Below are 18,179 nucleotides of genomic sequence, written 5' to 3'. Positions count from 1 at the left end.
CCCACTAAGTGTAACCCAACTCATCCCTCAGCTCCTCTTGATCTGTCATCTGTCCCCAAAGAATACCATGACTTAGCGGAGGTTTTCAGTAAGGACAAGGCTCTGTCTCTACCACCACATAGGCCTTATGATTGCCCTATTGAACTGCTTCCTGGTGCTCCCTTGCCCTCTAGTCGCTTATACAATCTGTCCCGACCGGAAAGAGAGGCAATGGAGCAGTACATTGGTGATTCTCTGGTCTCGGGCATAATCCGTCCTCGTCGTCTCCTTTGGGTGCAGGTTTCTTTTTCGTGGAAAAGAAGGACAAGTCGTTACGCCCCTGTATCGATTTCAGGGGTTTAAACAACATAACTGTTAAAAACAAGTATCCCCTTCCACTCATCAACTCTGCTTTTGAACCTCTGCATGGCGCCACAGTTTTCTCCAAGCTCGACCTCAGGAACGCTTTATCACCTTGTCCGGATCCGTAAGGGAGATGAGTGGAAAACCGCTTTCAACACTCCACTGGGACATTTTGAGTATTTGGTCATGCCCTTTGGGCTCTCAAACGCCCCCTGCTGTTTTCCAAGCCATGGTGAACGATGTTCTTAGGGATTTTTTGAACCGTTTTGTCTTTGTATACCTGGATGATATTCTTGTTTTTTCCAAGTCACCCGAGGAGCATGAGTCACACGTCCGTCAAGTCCTTCAACGGCTCTTGGAAAACAAGCTGTATGTCAAAGCAGAGAAGTGTGAGTTCCACAAACAGTCTACATCGTTCCTTGGTTTCATCATTGAGAGCGGGCAGGTGAAGGCGGACCCATGAGAAGATCCGGGCAGTGACGGAATGGCCCATACCCACCACCCGTAAGCAACTTCAACGATTTTTGGGCTTTGCTAACTTCTACCGTAGGTTCATTAAGGGTTTTAGTAAAGTGGTGGCACCCCTTACTAGACTCACATCCCCAAAAGTCCCTTTTCTGTGGTCCCCTGAGGCGGAGCAGGCGGTAGGGGTTTTGAAGGAACTGTTTTCCACCTCCCCTGTGTTGATACACCCCAATACCTCTCTGCAGTTTGTTGTGGAGGTGGACGCGTCGGACTCAGGTGTGGGAGCCGTCCTCTCCCAGCGCTCCCCCCACTGACCAAAAGCTTCACCCCTGTGCTTTTTCTCCAAAAATTGTCACCCACAGAACGGAATTACGACGTTGGAAACCGAGAACTGCTGGCGGTCAAGCTAGCACTGGAAGAATGGCGGCACTGGCTGGATGGAGCTGAACTGCCGTTTGTGGTCTGGACAGACCACAAGAACTTGGCTTACATCCAAGCCACTAAGAGACTCAACTCACGCCAAGCCAGATGGGCCCTGTTTTTTAGTAGGTTTAACTTTATTCTTACATACAGACCGGGGTCAAGAAATGTTAAACCAGATGCTTTGTCCCGCCAGTTTGCTGACCCTTCGGAGACCAGCGAGCCTGAGGCAGTCCTGCCTTCCTCATGCGTCGTGGCGGCTGTTCAGTGGGAGATCGAGTCTCTTGTGAAGACTGCACTTGCCACGGACCCGGGACCGGGTGATGGACCTCCCAACCTACTCTTTGTTCCCGAGACGGTCCGGTCTCAGGTGTTGCAGTGGATTCACACCTCCCGTTTTGCTGGTCACCCTGGGATGAGACGCACGTTGACGCTGCTTAGGAGACATTTTTGGTGGCCTTCAATGGAAACTGACGTTCGGGCTTTTGTGGCAGCCTGTTCAACCTGTGCTCGGGGCAAAGCCTCCCATCAGTCCCCTTCGGGGCTGCTGCTACCCCTCCCAGTTCCCAGCCGTCCCTGGTCCCACATAGCCATGGATTTTGTCACCGGCCTACCCAAGTCTGAAGGTAATGATACTATACTTACCATTGTGGACAGATTCTCTAAATCTGTTCACTATATAGCATTACCAAAATTACCGTCTGCCAGTGAGACAGCGGACCTCCTAGTCCAACATGTATTCCGTCCCCATGGAATACCTGTGGACATCGTATCTGATAGAGGCCCACAGTTTACTTCCCGTGTTTGGAAGGTTTTCTGTTCTGCTTTGGGTGCTTCCGTTAGTCTGTCCTCAGGGTTTCATCCCCAGACCAACGGTCAAACAGAAAGAGCCAATCAAGACCTCGAAGCAACCCTTCGTTGTGTGGCTGCTCAACATCCATCATCCTGGGCCAAACATCTGCCTTGGATAGAGTACGCCCACAACTCCCTCACCACCTCTGCCACTGGTCTTTCACCCTTCGAAGTTACCATGGGTTATCAACCCCCCTCTGTTTCCTGCTCAGGAGAAGGAATTGGCTGTTCCTTCGGTTCAGGAGAACCTCCGCCGCTGCCAGAGAGTGTGGCGCGACGCTCGGGAAGCGTTGCTTCGGACCACCGACAGGAACAAGATGACAGCGGATAGGAGCAGGACTCCCGCACCTGTGTTTCATCCTGGTCAAGAGGTTTGGCTGTCGTCTAAGAACGTACCTCTTCGTACCAAATCACGCAAGCTGTCTCCTCGGTACCTGGGTCCGTTTGTGGTGGAGTCCATCATTAACCCCGCTGCGGTTCGTTTGAAGTTGCCTTCAGCCATGAAGATACACCCTACTTTCCACGTCTCCCAACTGAAACCTGTGTCCTCCAGCCTTTTGTGTCCGCCGGCTGTTCCACCTCCACCTGTTCGTCTCATTGACGACCATCCGGCCTACACCGTCAGTAGGCTACTGGACTCTCGGAGGCGGGGTAGGGGTCTCCAATACCTAGTCGATTGGGAAGGTTATGGACCAGAGGAGAGGTCTTGGGTCCCTAAGCGTTTTGTGTTGTATCCTCAGTTGATCACGGACTTCCATCACGACAACCCTGACAGGCCTGGTGGGTCGCCAGGTGGCGACCATTGAGGGGGGTACTGTTATGTGGGCAGCTTGTCTCTCCCTTTTCTGTTTCCCTTCCTCCTTGTTTTGTCCCCTCTGTGTCTGTTGTATCTGTATGTGTGTTTGTCCCCTTTATGTGGGTGTGTCTGGAGTGGATCAGGGGCGTGCTCAGGATCTGCCTCTCCTGTGCAGCTGCGGGTTGTTTCCAGTGATTCCTGCCTACGCAGCTGCATCCTATTCTCTAATCAACCTGCACTACTAATTCCGGGGCATGGCTCTCCACCGGCGCCAGATCGTTGTTCTTACCAGAGCGTTTCGGACATACCTCCCAACCTGCCTGCCTTCCTGCCTGTCGGCCTGCCTGCCTGCCTGCCTGCCTGCCTGCCTGCCTCAGCCTCTCCTTCCTCCGGAGCCGACTAGCCCACTCTGTTCCTTTACTTCAGTTGTTTTTGGACTAAGACAATTTTAACTTTTATTAAATATTTTTGTTTCTTCCACTCCCTTTGTCGTGTTTGTTTCTCTGAGTGCTGGGTTGAACCATAGCCTAACAGGTTGTTTCTGGATGGGGCCATAGAGGGTAGGGCCTAGGGGTTGTTTCTGGACGTGGCCATAGTAGTAAGACCTGGGCTGGTATTCATGAAGCCTCTCAGGTTAAATGCTGGTCCATTCATTATAATCTAAAAAGCAAAACTGATCCTAGATCAGTACTCATACACTGGGACACTTAATGAATGTGAGACCTGAGTTCTGACCACCACAGGGGGGCGCTAGATTCCACTAAATCAAATCAGGCTCTGTACCAATACTTCCACATGCATCCTTCCTTCCTTCCTAGAGGTAATGACTGATCGGTAGGTAGATAAGTGAGTGGAGAGAAGGAAGGAAGGAAAGACAGAAGCAAGGTCAGTCAGGATGGAGGGGCGGCCCACCCAGGCTTTGTACAAATATTGGTATGAGTTCCTTCCCTACTTTGACATATAGTAATTTTTTTACATTTTTACATTTTTAGTCATTTAGCAGACGCTCTTATCCAGAGCGACTTACAGGAGCAATTAGGGTTAAGTGCCTTGCTCAAGGGAACATCGACAGATTTTTCACCTAGTTGGCTTGGATCCAGCGACCTTTCGGTTACTGGCACAACACTCTTAACCACTAAGCCACTAAGCTACCTGCCGTAATCATCATATATACAGTATATATATATATATATACAGTGGCGGCTCCTGAAAAAATTCTCAGGAGGGGCAATTTTTCTGATGATTTAGGTGACCTACACACATTTTAAAAAGATATGTCCAGCAACAACATGAAGACAGGGGCAGCATATAAGTCAATACCAGAAGCATTTATTGACTGATCTGGGGGAGATGGATTCCAGTTTCTGTGACAGATTATAAATAATCTCTGATGCCTTTGTTATATTAGCTTTTGGTTGAATGTACTGTCGTAGTAAATATATAATGTTATAGCTTGGTCTGACTAAAATCTTGTGCATGACCCATTTTGTGTTGGGCGTTTGTTTTCAATCAATGCTGTTCCTATCCTATAACAATGGACAAAAGAGTCCTATCTTGTCAGCCTTGTCAGCAGGTGGCCAAGGACAACACCCACGCCATAGGTCTCTCAGTTCTTCCAACTCACGAGTTCTTGCTCTGAGGACACACACACACACACACACACACACACACACACACACATCATCACTGATAACACACACACACACACACATCATCACTGTTAAACACACACACACACACACACAAAAATCCCCTCTCTTTAGGCTGAACATTTGAAGACAGAGAACCCGACTCAGAGCCAATGCAACAGTGGAGGGACCTCGCCCAACTCATCAGGACCAATCAGAAGATCAGAACTACTAGATTCAACCTACATCATTTATTGTATAAAATGTCTGCACACAATGTTTTCGGGGCTCTCTTCAGATAGCTCCCTAAGAGTTTGACGAACGAGTCCGTGCACGCGATTCCAGATATCTTTACCTCTGAATAAACTGCCTTTATTATACCATATCCACCCTGTCCAAAGTCTCTACTTGGTCTCAGTTCTCCAGTAAACTTGTGATTATCAACAGTACACAACGGTAACAAACAATTGGGGGAACTCACGGGGCAGATAGTAAGGTCGCAGTGACACAGAAAGCAGTTCAATGTCGGGGGTACAGAGTCGCTCTCTTACCAGGATCGATTTTCCCTGTGACTGTCAGATCGCGGTCCGCTCTGACCAGGGTGAAGCCGGCCGGCTCCACTTCTCTGTCCGGGACTCTGTCATCCAGCCAAGTCTCCCAGCTGTATTGGATTCCGCTGCCAGCAGCGTTTTCATTATTTAGTCCGTTCGTAGCGGGTATGTACACGATCAACAAGATCAGTCCAAAACCCACCACTGGAAATCCATGGTTGGCAGAATGTTTGTAAACTAAGTGTACAAATTAAAAACATAAAATAACGCCACTAAGTGTACAAATTAAAAACATAAGATAACGCCACACTGCAGGTCGCAACAGAGACGCTGCTAGCCGCTATTTTCTTAGTTACGTTCATGGTTACGTCACGTATGACGAAAGCGCGTAAGTGCAAGCCCACAGACACCCATAGAGATTGTATTGAAAGCTTTGAAATTTGAAAAAAATAGATTTTACATGGGAGTCTATGACAGACTTCTGGGCGATTTTCAACATGACTGAAATCGCCCCAAAAACGGGCGGGGCCATTTGAAGCACGACTTTAGCCTTAGAACACTGATAACTACTGTTGCCGTGATATAATTGATTAGAAAAAAAATCCCTTCCTTTTCCCGTTTGGCAGTGCGTCGCCCATATCGCCCTATTGAACACACCGCCCCTGTATATATATATACTCCCCTATGTATTTATTTGGACAGTAAAGCTAACATTTTAAATGTCTTTATACTCCAGCATTTTGGATTTGAGATCAAATGTTTTATATGAGTTGACAGTACAGAATGTCACCTTTTATTTGAGGGTATTTCATACATATCTGTTTTACCGTTTAGAAATAAATGCACTTTATGTATCTAGTCCCCCCATTTGAAGTTGTCATAAGTATTTGGACATATTCCCTTTTAGTGTATTAAATTGAGTCAAAAGTTTAGTATTTGGACCCAAATTCCTAGCACGCAATGACTACATCAAGCTTGTGACTCTACAAACTTGTTGGATGCATTTGCAGTTTGTTTTGGTTGTGTTTCGGATTATGTTGTGCCCAATAGAAATGAATGGTAAATAATGTATTGTGTCATTTTGGAGTCACTTTTATTGTAAATAAGAATAGAATATGTTTCTGAACACTTCTACATGATGCTACCATGATGACGGATAATCATGAATGAATCGTGAATAATGAAGCATAAATATCATACCCCACAAAAAATGCTAACCTCCCCTGTTATTGGTAATGGTGAGAGGTTAATATGTTTTGGAGGCATGATCTTTGTGCAGCTGTAACTTTCTCACTCATCATTATTCACGATTAATTCATGATTATCCGTAATCCTGGTAGCATCCACATGAATGTAGAAGTGTTTAGAAACATATTATATTCTTATTTACAATAAAGAATGACACAATACATTATTTACCATTCATTTCTACTGGGCACAACATAATCCGAAACGCAAATGCATCCAAAAACTTTGTAGAATCACAAGTTTGATGTAGTCATTGAGGAAAATGGGCCCAAACACTAAACTTTTGACTCAATTTAATATACTATAAATTAATTTGTCCAAATACTTATGACACCTTCAAATGGTGAGACTAGATACATAAAGTGCGTTCATAGGGGAGTGTATGGCATGATTAGGTTTGGCCTGCTGCATTCAAATATTTAAAATGCTTCCTTCCAACCTAGGAAAAAAACACTATGTAAAACTATTCTGAGCCCACGCCAACGGCCTGACAATTAATTCATAAACCTCATGGAAATAGGTGACATCATGTTACAATGGTGTAGGTAGTTCTATCTAGCTAGCTATCTAGCTCTCTTTCACACATACACACACATTCAAACGCACCTCCCTGAGGCATAAGTAAGTTCAACACCTTCTTTCCATCCTCTTCGCTCTATTTCCAACCGACCAACCTTATCAGCTATATCTATTAAAGAGGAACTGCCTACACGGGTATGAAAAGGGTTTTGTCTAGAAGGGATACAGCTTTTGTCAAAATTGACTTTTCGTAGCAGGTTTAAGAGAACTTACGCAGCAGGTTAGGAAATAATTTAGCAAAATAAACTTTCGACGTCAAATTTGACAAAAAGTGTATCCCATCTAGACCATGAAAAAGTGAAGTTTGTATACGAAGCTCATCAGCCAGGCCGGAACACCTAAAATGGCGAAGAACAACCCCACTCCTCCTCTCGCCAGCACCCCTCCGGATCCTGGCCAATCCCATCGGGAGGGAGTGTGTTGCCCTTCTCAGGTGTCTCGGTGTTACTCCACCTATAAATCCAGGACGCTGGCTCGAACAGGGTCTGAAGGCTATACTCACCCATGAGAGAGAGAACATCACGGCTCTGTCTGGTCTGACCAACAAGGCATCCTCATCGCCAGCTGTGCACCTTCAATGCAGGTAAATTAGACTATAGCATAGGCTATATATGTTGCCCAAAAGTTTTATTTTCACAATCTGCTTTATGAAATACCTCTATGCAAAATAAAAACATCTGAAGCATCGAATAAACAGCCTTTGGTCAGCATCAACTCAACTTGATTTTATTTATTTTAGGCTACCGCTACATCACCAATGACAACTTCATAACTCCATCTCTGGACTTGCCCATGGAGTCTATTCTGTCTGTTTTTGCGAAAATGTTGTCCCTCTCGAGAAGGTGAGCTCCATTCGAAGATCTGCACCTGCCTCACGCTGAGCCACGCGCACAATACATGATGAGGATGACGTTTTGTTCGTTCGGCTCGCGTTAAGCAGGTGCAGGATTACTACATGAAAACAAAGCAAAAACAAAAAACAAAGCAGATGGGAAAAGTGATCAAGTTCAAATAAATGTGAATATAATTTGAAAAGGCGCTATAAGCATGTAATCCATCGACCACTCATATGCCTGTTCTACAATATTCCCGTAGGGACAAGTCATTGGATCAGAGCCCAGTTTTGAGCAGGTAGGCTACCAACGCGAAGCATAGAGGCCTGTATAGCTGTCACATAGACATACAAAGAAAAACTCTGAAAGGAAATGTTTTCCACTTTTTTCTTTGTGTTGAGCAGGTAGTCACTATCTGCATGGAAACAGGGAGCTCTAATGGCAGTTGCGTGCCTGTTCATTATTTAGTAAACATTTACATTGACTTTTCTCTCGCGGGCAGAGAGACGAGGACCAGGTACTTATACTACCATGGAGATCCGAGTCCCGTCCATCAGTGTGGGTAAAATTACACGGTAATAGTAGGGTAGTCTGATGGAGGAATCGGTTAAACATTAACGGGCCGTGCGTGCGGCCTGGTGGACACAGTGGAGAGCTCTCCAACCAGACCATCTGTCTGACAACGAACTACGTTTTCAGTTGTCAGGAAATCTAATCAAATGTATTTGAATTAAGATTAATAATAGGCCTATAATGACACATACACACACACAAACACACAAACGCAGGTCAAGAGGGTCTTGGTGGAGCTTGCTGCCTGGGGTGGGTGTGTGTGTGCACATTGGTAGGTGTTATTTCTGCCTGAAGGGTGTGTGCTTTTAACAGACAGTCAAATGTGTCACAAATTAGACATGCAAACACCCTGGGAGATTGGCCCTTATAGAAGATAGAAAGGAGATACGAGAAACCCTGAGGCTTTAAGCCTCTCTCTCTCTCTCTCTCTCTCTCTCTCTCTCTCTCTCTCTCTCTCTCTCTCTCTCTCTCTCTCTCTCTCTCTCTCTCTCTCTCTCTCTCTCTCTCTCTCTCTCTCTCTCCCTCTCTCTCTCTCTCTCTCTCTCTCTCTCTCTCTCTCTCTCTCTCTCTCTCTCTCATCTCTCATCCTTCGCTCTCTTTTTCTCTCTCTCTCACACCGTCTGTCCAGGTTTGGGTGGCAGGAGTCTGTTTTTCACATTTGCTCTTTAGGAAGATTAGTTTCCAGGCTAACATGTGGTTGCTTGGTAACGGGTGGTGCAGGTCATTTCCACCTCTGCTCACTATTCAAACAGCCTGACCTTACAGGAGGAGCAGGACAACACTCACACAACACTGAAACAACACTCACACAATGCTGAAACAACACTCACACAACACTGAAACAACACTCACACAACACTGAAACAACACTCACACAACACTGAAACAACACTCACACAACGCTGAAACAACATTTACATTTACATCATTTAGCAGACGCTCTTATCCAGAGCGACTTACAAATTGGTGCATTCAACTTATGATATAGCCAGTGGGACAACCACTTTTTTTTTTTTTTTTTTATGGGGGTGGGGGGAGGGGGGGTAGAAGGATCGCTTTATACTATTCCAGGTATTCCTTAAAGAGGTAGGGTTTCAAGTGTCTCCGGAAGGTGGTCAGTGACTCCACTGTCCTGGCGTCGTGGGGAGCTTGTTCCACCATTGGGGTGCCAGAGCAGCAAATAGCTTTGACTGGGCTGAGCGGGAACTGTGCTTCTGTAGAGGTAGGGGAGCTAGCAGGTCAGAGGTGGATGAACGTCGTGCCCTCGTTTGGGTGTAGGGTCTGATCAGAGCCTGAAGGGAAGGAGGTGCCGTTCCCCTCACAGCTCCGTAGGCAAGCACCATGGTCTTGTAGTAGATGCAAGCCTCAACTGGAAGCCAGTGGAGTGTGCGGAGGAGCGGGGTGACATGAGAGAACTTGGGAAGGTCGAACACCAGACGGGCTGCGGCGTTCTGGATAAGTTGTAGGGGTTTAATGGCACAGGCAGGGAGCCCAGCCAACAGTGAGTTGCAGTAATCCAGACGGGAGATGACAAGTGCCTGGATTAGGACCTGTGCCGCTTTCTGTGTAAGGTAGGGTCGTACTATGCAAATGTTGTAGAGCATGAACCTGCAGGATCGGGTCACCGCTTTGATGTTAGCAGAGAACGACAGGGTGTTGTCCAGGGTCACGCCAAGGCTCTTTGCACTCTGGGAGGAGGACACAATGGAGTTGTCAACCGTGATGGCGAGATCATGGAGCGGGCAGTCCTTCCCAGGAAGGAAGAGCAGCTCCGTCTTCCCGAGGTTCAGCTTGACGTGGTGATCCGACATCCACACTGATATGTCTGCCAGACATGCAGAGATGCGATTCGCCACCTGGTTATCAGAAGGGGAAAGGAGAAAATTAATTGTGTGTCGTCTGCGTAGCAATGATAGGAGAGACCATGTGAGGATATGACAGAGCCAAGTGACTTGGTGTATAGAGAGAATAGCAGAGTGCCTAGGAACTGAGCCCTGGGGACACCAGTGGTGAGAGCACGTGGTGCAGAGACAGATTCTCGCCACGCCACCTGGTAGGAGCGACCTGTCAGGTAGGACGCAATCCAAGAGTGAGCAGCGCTGGAGATGCCCAACTCGGAGAGGGTGGAGAGGAGGATCTGATGGTTCACAGTATCAAAGGCAGCGGATAGGTCTAGAAGGATAAGAGCAGAGGAGAGAGAGTTAGCTTTAGCAGTGTGGAGAGCCTCCGTGACACAGAGAAGAGCAGTCTCAGTTGAATGACCAGTCTTGAAACCTGACTGGTTTGGATCAAGAAGGTCATTCTGAGAGAGATAGCAGGAGAGTTGGCTAGAGACGGCACGCTCAAGAGTTTTGGAGAGAAAAGAAAGAAGGGATACTGGTCTGTAGTTGTTGACATCGGAGGGATCGAGTGTAGGTTTTCTGAGGAGGGGTGCAACTCTCGCTCTCTTGAAGACGGAAGGGACATGGCCAGCGGTCAAGGATGAGTTGATGAGCGAGGTGAGGTAAGGGAGAAGGTCTCCGGAAATGGTCTGGAGAAGAGAGGAGGGGATAGGGTCAAGCGGGCAGGTTGTTGGGCGGCGGCCGTCACAAGTCGCAAGATTTCATCTGGAAAGAGAGGGAGAAAGAAGTCAAAGCATAGGGTAGGGCAATGTGAGCAGGACCAGCGGTGTCATTTGACTTAATAAATGAGGATCGGATGTCGTCAACCTTCTTTTCAAAATGGTTGACGAAGTCATCCACAGAGAGGGAGGAGGGAGGGGGAGGAGGAGGAGGATTCAGCAGGGAGGAGAAGGTGGCAAAGAGCTTCCTAGGGTTAGAGGCAGAGGCTTGAAATTTAGAGTGGTAGAAAGTGGCTTTAGCAGCGGAAACAGAGGAAGAGAATGTAGAGAGGAGGGGAGTGAAAAGATGACAGGTCCGCAGGGAGTCTAGTTTTCCTCCATTTCCGCTCGGCTGCCCGGAGCCCTCTTCTGTGAGCTCGCAATGAGTCGTCAAGCCACGGAGCAGGAGGGGGAGGACCGAGCCGGCCGGGAGGGTAGGGGACATAGAGAGTAAAAGATGCAGAAAGGGAGGAGAGGAGGGTTGAGGAAGCAGAATCAGGAGATTGGAGGGAGAAGGATTTAGCAGAGGGAAGAGATGATAGGATGGAAGAGGAGAGAGTAGCTGGAGAGAGAGAGAGAGAGCGAAGGTTGGGACGGCACATTACCATCTGAGTAGGGCAGAGTGAGTAGTGTTGGAGGAGAGCGAGAGAGAAAAGGATACAAAGTAGTGGTCGGAGACTTGGAGGGGAGTTGCAGTGAGATTAGTAGAAGAACAGCATCTAGTAAAGATGAGGTCAAGCGTATTGCCTGCCTTGTGAGTAGGGGGGGACGGTGAGAGGGTGAGGTCAAAAGAGGAAAGGAGTGGAAAGAAGGAGGCAGAGAGAAATGAGTCAAAGGCAGACGTAGGGAGGTTAAAGTCACCCAGAACTGTGAGGGGTGAGCCATCCTCAGGAAAGGAACGTATCAAGGCGTCAAGCTCATTGATGAACTCTCCAAGGGAACCTGGAGGGCGATAAATGACAAGGATGTTAAGCTTGAATGGGCTAGTGACTGTGACAGCATGGAATTCAAATGAGGAGATAGACAGATGGGTCAGGGGAAAAAGAGAGAATGTCCACTTTGGAGAGATGAGGATTCCTGTGCCACCGCCGCGCTGATCAGATGCTCTCAGGTTATGCGAGAACACATGGTTAGACGAGGAAAGAGCAGTAGGAGTAGCAGTGTTTTCTGTGGTAATCCATGTTTCCGTCAGCGCCAAGAAGTCGAGGGACTGGATGGTAGCATAGGCTGAGATGAACTCTGCCTTGTTGGCTGCAGAACGGCAGTTCCAGAGGCTGCCAGAGACCTGGAACTCCATGTGGGTTGTGCGCGCAGGGACCACCAGATTAGAGTGGCAACAGCTACGTGGTGTGAAGCGTTTGTATGGCCTGTGCAGAGAGGAGAGAACAGGGATAGACAGACACATAGTTGACAGGCTACAGAGAAAGGCTACAATAATGCAAAGGAGATCGGAATGAAATGAACTAAACATCTGGGAAAGCGAGAGAGCACAACACTGAAACAACACTCACACAACACTGAAACACTCAAACAACATCAAACAACTTCCCTCAAAATGTGTGTGTGTGTGTGTGCATGTATGTGTGTGTGTATGTGTGTGGTGTGTGTGTGGTATGTGTGTGGTGTGTGTGTGTGCGCCCAGATGTTATCAGCCCAGGTCATGCAAATGATGCATTTGCCAGTGAAATGGGACTAACTGCTATAGATGGTGAAGGACTGAAGGTTTTAAGTGTTGAGGGAGTAGTTAAATAGTTCCGTTAGTTAACGTCACACACACACAAACACACACACACACACACACTGTGTCTCCTTTTAGGACCACTAGGTGGAGGCATCAGCTCATAGATACAGATCACCTAGCATTCCATGACAAATATTCTAACTCTTACCAGAAGTGGAACCTTTGTTGCCAACATGGCAGCCTTTATAATGACAGTAGGCTATAAATGAAACAAGGTTTTCCTAACTCTGTGAAGGCCCATGGCTATGCTACGTACAGTATGTGTTTTCTATTAGTCTGGGCCCATATTTATGAAGCTGCTTGAAGGCCCAGTGCAGTCAAAAACGTGATTTTCCTGTGTTTTATATACATATATTTCCACACTATGAGGTTGGAATAATACTGTGACATTTTGAAAATTATGATAATGCTCTTTTAGTGTAAGAGCTATTTGAAAAGAACGCCTGAAATTTCAGCCTGTTTTGGTGGGATGGATTTTTGGGCTGCCTGGTGACACCACCAGGCGGTAATTTAGTTAATAGACATTTTTAGTCATTTAGCAGACCAATAAGAAAGAGAGTTCCAAACCTTTCTGCCAATAACAGCTAGTTTTCAGTTTTCCCCTCCCCACTCAGACCACTCCCAGACAGTCCTAGCTAAATTCTTTGCTTGAAAAATTGCTCTTTGCTAAGAAGCTATTTTAGTTTATTTTTGACCATTTTAATTGAAAACAATCACAGTAAGGTACTTAATTGTTACCCAGAAATGATTTGATATTTTGATTAAAAGGCTGCATTGGACCTTTAAAGAAGGAGTGCTGATCTAGGATGAGTTGTATCTTTTTAGATCATATTGAATCCACTGATCCTGGATCAGCACTTCTACTCTGAGATAGTTTGTGAATAAGGCCTCTGACCTCCTCTCAAAAGAAGACCTGTTATAATGATGAAAGTTTAATGTGTCCAGTTTCTTCTGATCTATTTGTGTCTAACATGCTCAATGGGCCACACTGGTTAAAGTAACTGTCCAGTGAAAATCTAACTTTTAAAAGTTCACATTCTGTTAACTCACTCATACCCAAATAATGTTGTTGACTCATCCTATACTCCTATTTGTGGCCAAAGCATAAATTGGAGAAAAAACATAAAAGATCCCACTTCAAGCTTGTATCTCAAACAGACTGGTTTCAAAATGCTTGCTATTTCCACATAGAGGATGTTGTCTTCCTCCTGAGGAGGATGAGCTGGCCAATCAGTGGTCAACTAGCATGAATATTTTTTATGACCGGTAAATGGCCACACCATTCTGTTGTTGGGGTACACCCACACCATTCAACACAGAAAATCTGCTTTTTAACATACTTAATTACCATTTTTTGGAAGGAAAACTATTTAACTCATATTGTAATTAATTATATGTCATATTTCATAGAAATCTGGAAACACTGGACAGGTACTCCCTCTCTTTTAGCCCTATGCTTTATTATTGTAAGGAGTCATCTGTTATGCACCTGTGGATGCAATGAATTGTAAGACATTGTAACAATAAAAGTATTATACCTTAGAATCTCTGTGTGTGTGTGCGTGTGCCTATAAGCCTACGTTATGAGATATGTTCATCTTTGCCATAAGTCACCTCTGTAGTAGGCTAATAATTCAATATTGTTTCGCTCTCTCCTCTCTCTCCTTCCCTCTGCAACCTGCTGCCTCAACGGCGTCTCCATGGTAACCCGTGTTCTGTAAGCCGGTGCTGATGGTGTGAAGTTGCATAATCGGTTTCCCCCTTAACCGACACAAACAATAGCCTACATCACGTCAAATAAGCTGAAATTGTTTTTGCACCTAGGAGATGAGAAAATAGGCCCATATAGCTGCCCAACACAATTAGTGGGAATAAAATAGGCTAAATGAAGAAGCGTGCCTCTTTGGGTGATAATGAGTAGCCTATTTATAGGCTAATAAATCCAATCCATTAGCATTATTTTAACGCATATTTGTTGTAGCTTGATCAGAAAACAGATGGTATGAGTTTGAGGGGGTTTAGAGAACACTACATTTTTGTATCTTCTGTGTTTTTTACAGCATGGCGATGTGAGCTTGTGTAAAGTCTCTCGCTCTCTCTTTCTCCCTCCGCTCTCTGTCTCTCTTTCTTATCCCCTTTGCTGTCTCGGTTGTTGCCTTGGATACGGAACGGGAATGCAGCAGCAGCTGGAGTGAAAATGTTGAATTCCACGGGCCCCCAGCTCGCGCCTCCGCAGTATCTCCTCCTCTCTTCTCCTTCTTCACATCGCCACTCCTATCAGACTGCAGCAAAATTCATCCAATCACCTTCTTGGAAAACTGCACCACGTGGTCCATCTTCCTTTATTCACAAATTCTGGGGGTTCTAGCTCTGCGCTCGAGCTGATGAGTCATCACAGAATGGCAACACACACGCACAGATGGAGACGGTGATGAGGAGGAGAAGAAGGAGGTGGTGTTGATGATAATGGAGATGATGACGATGATTTAAAAAAATCATTATAATGGTGAAGATGAGATCACTGTTAAACTCGGGTAGGCTACATTATCACACTCCCCTGCAGCGCTGTTTCATCGCTACTCTATTTCAGCACCATGGACAGCGACAATAAGAAGGCCTAGCATTGCTCCAAGAACGCCTGCCGCTGAGATCACGACTCCAGTTTTTCCTTCTATAAAAAGCCCACCAATAAACCTTGATATTGTCCATTGAGCAATAGTTCTATAGATGTTCTAAATCTGAGTCTGAATGCAGTGTTGACCTGCATGCCTTGATGGTCTATCTCATCTGAACTTTGGTTGACCCATGTTTGACCTATAGCCTCGCTGACCAGGCCATAACACAGCTGGGGGCATTATGTGCCCAGAGACATCAGTGCCAGCCCGGCTGTTGACTGTTGCTTCACTGTAGCAGGCTATTGGCTAGCCTTTATGGTTTTCCAGAGTCGTAGGCTTATAATCAGTCATGGAGATGGTGTTGCTCTGGGTCTAGTCAACTTAAAGCTGTCCATAAAGTGTACATCTCAGATTATTGCATATAGGGCTAACTTTCAGCGTTCGTCATGCTGCATGTTCTTGAGCACATTAATCACAAGGCAATTCAATTAAACATTGCTGGGAGGCACCGGGACCGTTTGTAACGATTTATGCTTGTATTTCTGAATGTACAATATATAAAACAGAACGCTTTATAATACCATAGTAACAGTTGCCACATGTTAACGGTAAAGAATCCCGTTGGTTTGAAGTGGTAAAATTGTACATTCAACGTTGAGAGGGGGTGGGGGGCAGGCAGCGACTCTCGCGACACTGAGTCCAGTACCTGGGAGAGCACCGTGTCTTTTTCCCCTCTCATGAAACGAATATATAAATATGACCCCAAAACACTGACGCACTATAAGCTATCACTTTAGTCCACCTTATAATAGCCTATCCATTTCTCAAAAGCCACAATGAAGGTACAATCAGAATACTTTTTATACAGCATGCAGTAAAGTGAACTATAGCTATCCCCTTTAACCCAAAGCCCCGTGTAGTGTCCGTTAGATTCCCCGAGCTTTGATTGAACACATGGAACGACACGACAGTTCGGTAACCGGGCGAGGTGAAGCGAGGCGTGTAACCAATTCCTCCTGATTCCTCAGACTCCGGTTCCTGATAAAAAAATCCCCCTCGTGCGTCTGTCCGGTTCACTAACAGTAGCTATACATTCAATCCCCGCTCGAACAACCGGCGGGTGTGTGGCTGGTGTCCGCGAACTTGTCCTAAACCAAATTCCTCTCTCTCTCTCTCTCTCTCTCACTCTCTCTCTCTCTCTCTCTCTCTCTCTCTCTCTCTCTCTCTCTCCTCCTTCTCCCCTCATCCAGTTCTTAACGATCCAAATCACTTATCCGTTTCCCGTCCTTCTCCTTCTCTTTCTCCTTCTTCTCCTTCTCCTTCTCTTTCTCTCTTGACCCTCCCTCGTTCTTCAGGTCCTGGAACACCTCGGTAAAGTAGTGCGGGTCTGCGTTGATTCTCAGCATTGGCCCGCTCATCCGGTCAATGAGGCCCAGGGCCCGCTCCCAGAAGGCCTCCCGGCTGGACTCCACCAGGAACGGCTTGAGCGGGTAGGAGATCTCATTGCCCATGTAAGAGTAGGCCAGGTACAGGCAGGTGAGGAAGGTCGCCTGGAGCTCGTACTCAGAGGCCGTGTCTTCCTCCACGGCCTCTCGGCAGAGCAGGTAGACGAAGACCAGGTTAGCCGGGGTGATGAAGCCCTGGTCCTGCCAGCCCTGCACTAGCAGAGACCGGTCCACGTTCCGGAACCACAGGATGACCTCATTGGCCGTGAGCTCTTTGAGCTTGAAGCAGCGGCGGCAGAGGAAGTCAGAGAGACAGCGCAGGAGCTCGCCGGTGGACGCCTGGGGGACAACCAACACAAACAGTTAGGGTTAGGCTTTAACACAGACACACACACACACACACACACACACGTTACCCACCTGCACCACCACCCTCCGAGGGGAGATGAAAGAGCGGCCATTCTGGGTCTGCCGCCGGGTCTGGTCCGGTACTGTAGGAACAGGCACAGGAATTGGCCCGGGTTTGGGCCCTGTCGGTTTTCGGTCGAGTATTCCGTTGGACGGTTGTGATTTCTTGATGTTGTCGGTGTTGAGCTGGTCCACCAAGGGCTCAGATTTGGCCTGGCTGGCTTCGGGTTTGGGGTTCACCTTTTTGGCATTCTTCTTCTTGGCGGAGGCGGCGACCAGCCGCTTCCACGTCAGAGCATGGAGCAGCACGGAGTGGCGCTTCTTTAGGCTCTTCTCCTGTTGTTTCCCGCCGGTCGCAAGGTCAGGTTTCTCGTCCACACACACACCGCCCGCCGCCTTCCTTGACCTCGGCGACAGAGACAGAACGGTACCCATGTCTGCAGCGCGCAGCGCCTTCCAACACACAGAGCTTCCCGAGCTCTGTGTCCCAGTCCGTATCGATGGGGTGTTCGTATGGTTTAATTAAAGTTCACACATTCAGCTCCATTGACGGTTTGACCGCGGGAGAGTCCAGAGATGTCCGGAGGTGTGTGATGCTCCGTGATTCCAGCAATATGCGCGAGAGTCACTCACACATTTCTCTCTCTCTCTCTCTCGCTCCCCTACTCTCTCTCTCTCTCTCTCTCTCTCTCTCTCTCTCTCTCTCTCTCTCTCTCTCTCTCTCTCTCTCTCTCTCTTATATATATATATATATATATATTTCTCTCCTTCTCTCTATCATACACACGTTCACGAATCACGATCACACACAAGCTGTGCCACTCCTTCTGTCGCAGCGCAGCGCGTGGCACGAGCTCATGGAATGGACAGAGGCCGGTAACTGCGGGTGCGCGAGAGATGCTGCCGGTTTAAAAGCGTTAACCAGGAGTTACAGCTCCAAATATCCAACCAGAGAGGATAGTGCTTAGATTGACAGCTTATTCGACCAATGTGTGTGCATGTGTGTGCGTGCGTGCCTGCGTGTGTGTGTGATATCCTCCATATCTCCAGCTTGTCGTGTGTTAAAACAGGCTGCAGATGTTCA

At 47.0% G+C, this 18,179-nt stretch overlaps 1 protein-coding gene across 1 annotated transcript; it reads right to left on the bottom strand.

Moving 5' to 3' along the window:
- Window positions 1-15,754: 15,754 nt before the first annotated feature.
- LOC121536038 (cyclin-dependent kinase 5 activator 1) lies at window positions 15,755-17,798 on the bottom strand. The gene is made up of 2 exons (XM_041843321.2): window positions 17,108-17,798; window positions 15,755-17,026 (listed from the first exon to the last, which is right to left on the bottom strand). Exons 1-2 carry the CDS (start codon window positions 17,528-17,530, stop codon window positions 16,496-16,498), a joined length of 954 nt encoding a protein of 317 aa, XP_041699255.1. The 5' UTR covers window positions 17,531-17,798; the 3' UTR covers window positions 15,755-16,495.
- Window positions 17,799-18,179: the final 381 nt, after the last annotated feature.

The sequence above is a fragment of the Coregonus clupeaformis genome, unplaced genomic scaffold (genome assembly GCF_020615455.1).
Source record: "Coregonus clupeaformis isolate EN_2021a unplaced genomic scaffold, ASM2061545v1 scaf0348, whole genome shotgun sequence".
Classification (NCBI taxonomy): Eukaryota; Metazoa; Chordata; class Actinopteri; order Salmoniformes; family Salmonidae; genus Coregonus; species Coregonus clupeaformis.
The sequence above is the reverse complement of the archived record's forward strand: the minus strand, read 5'-3'. Positions and strand labels throughout refer to the sequence as shown.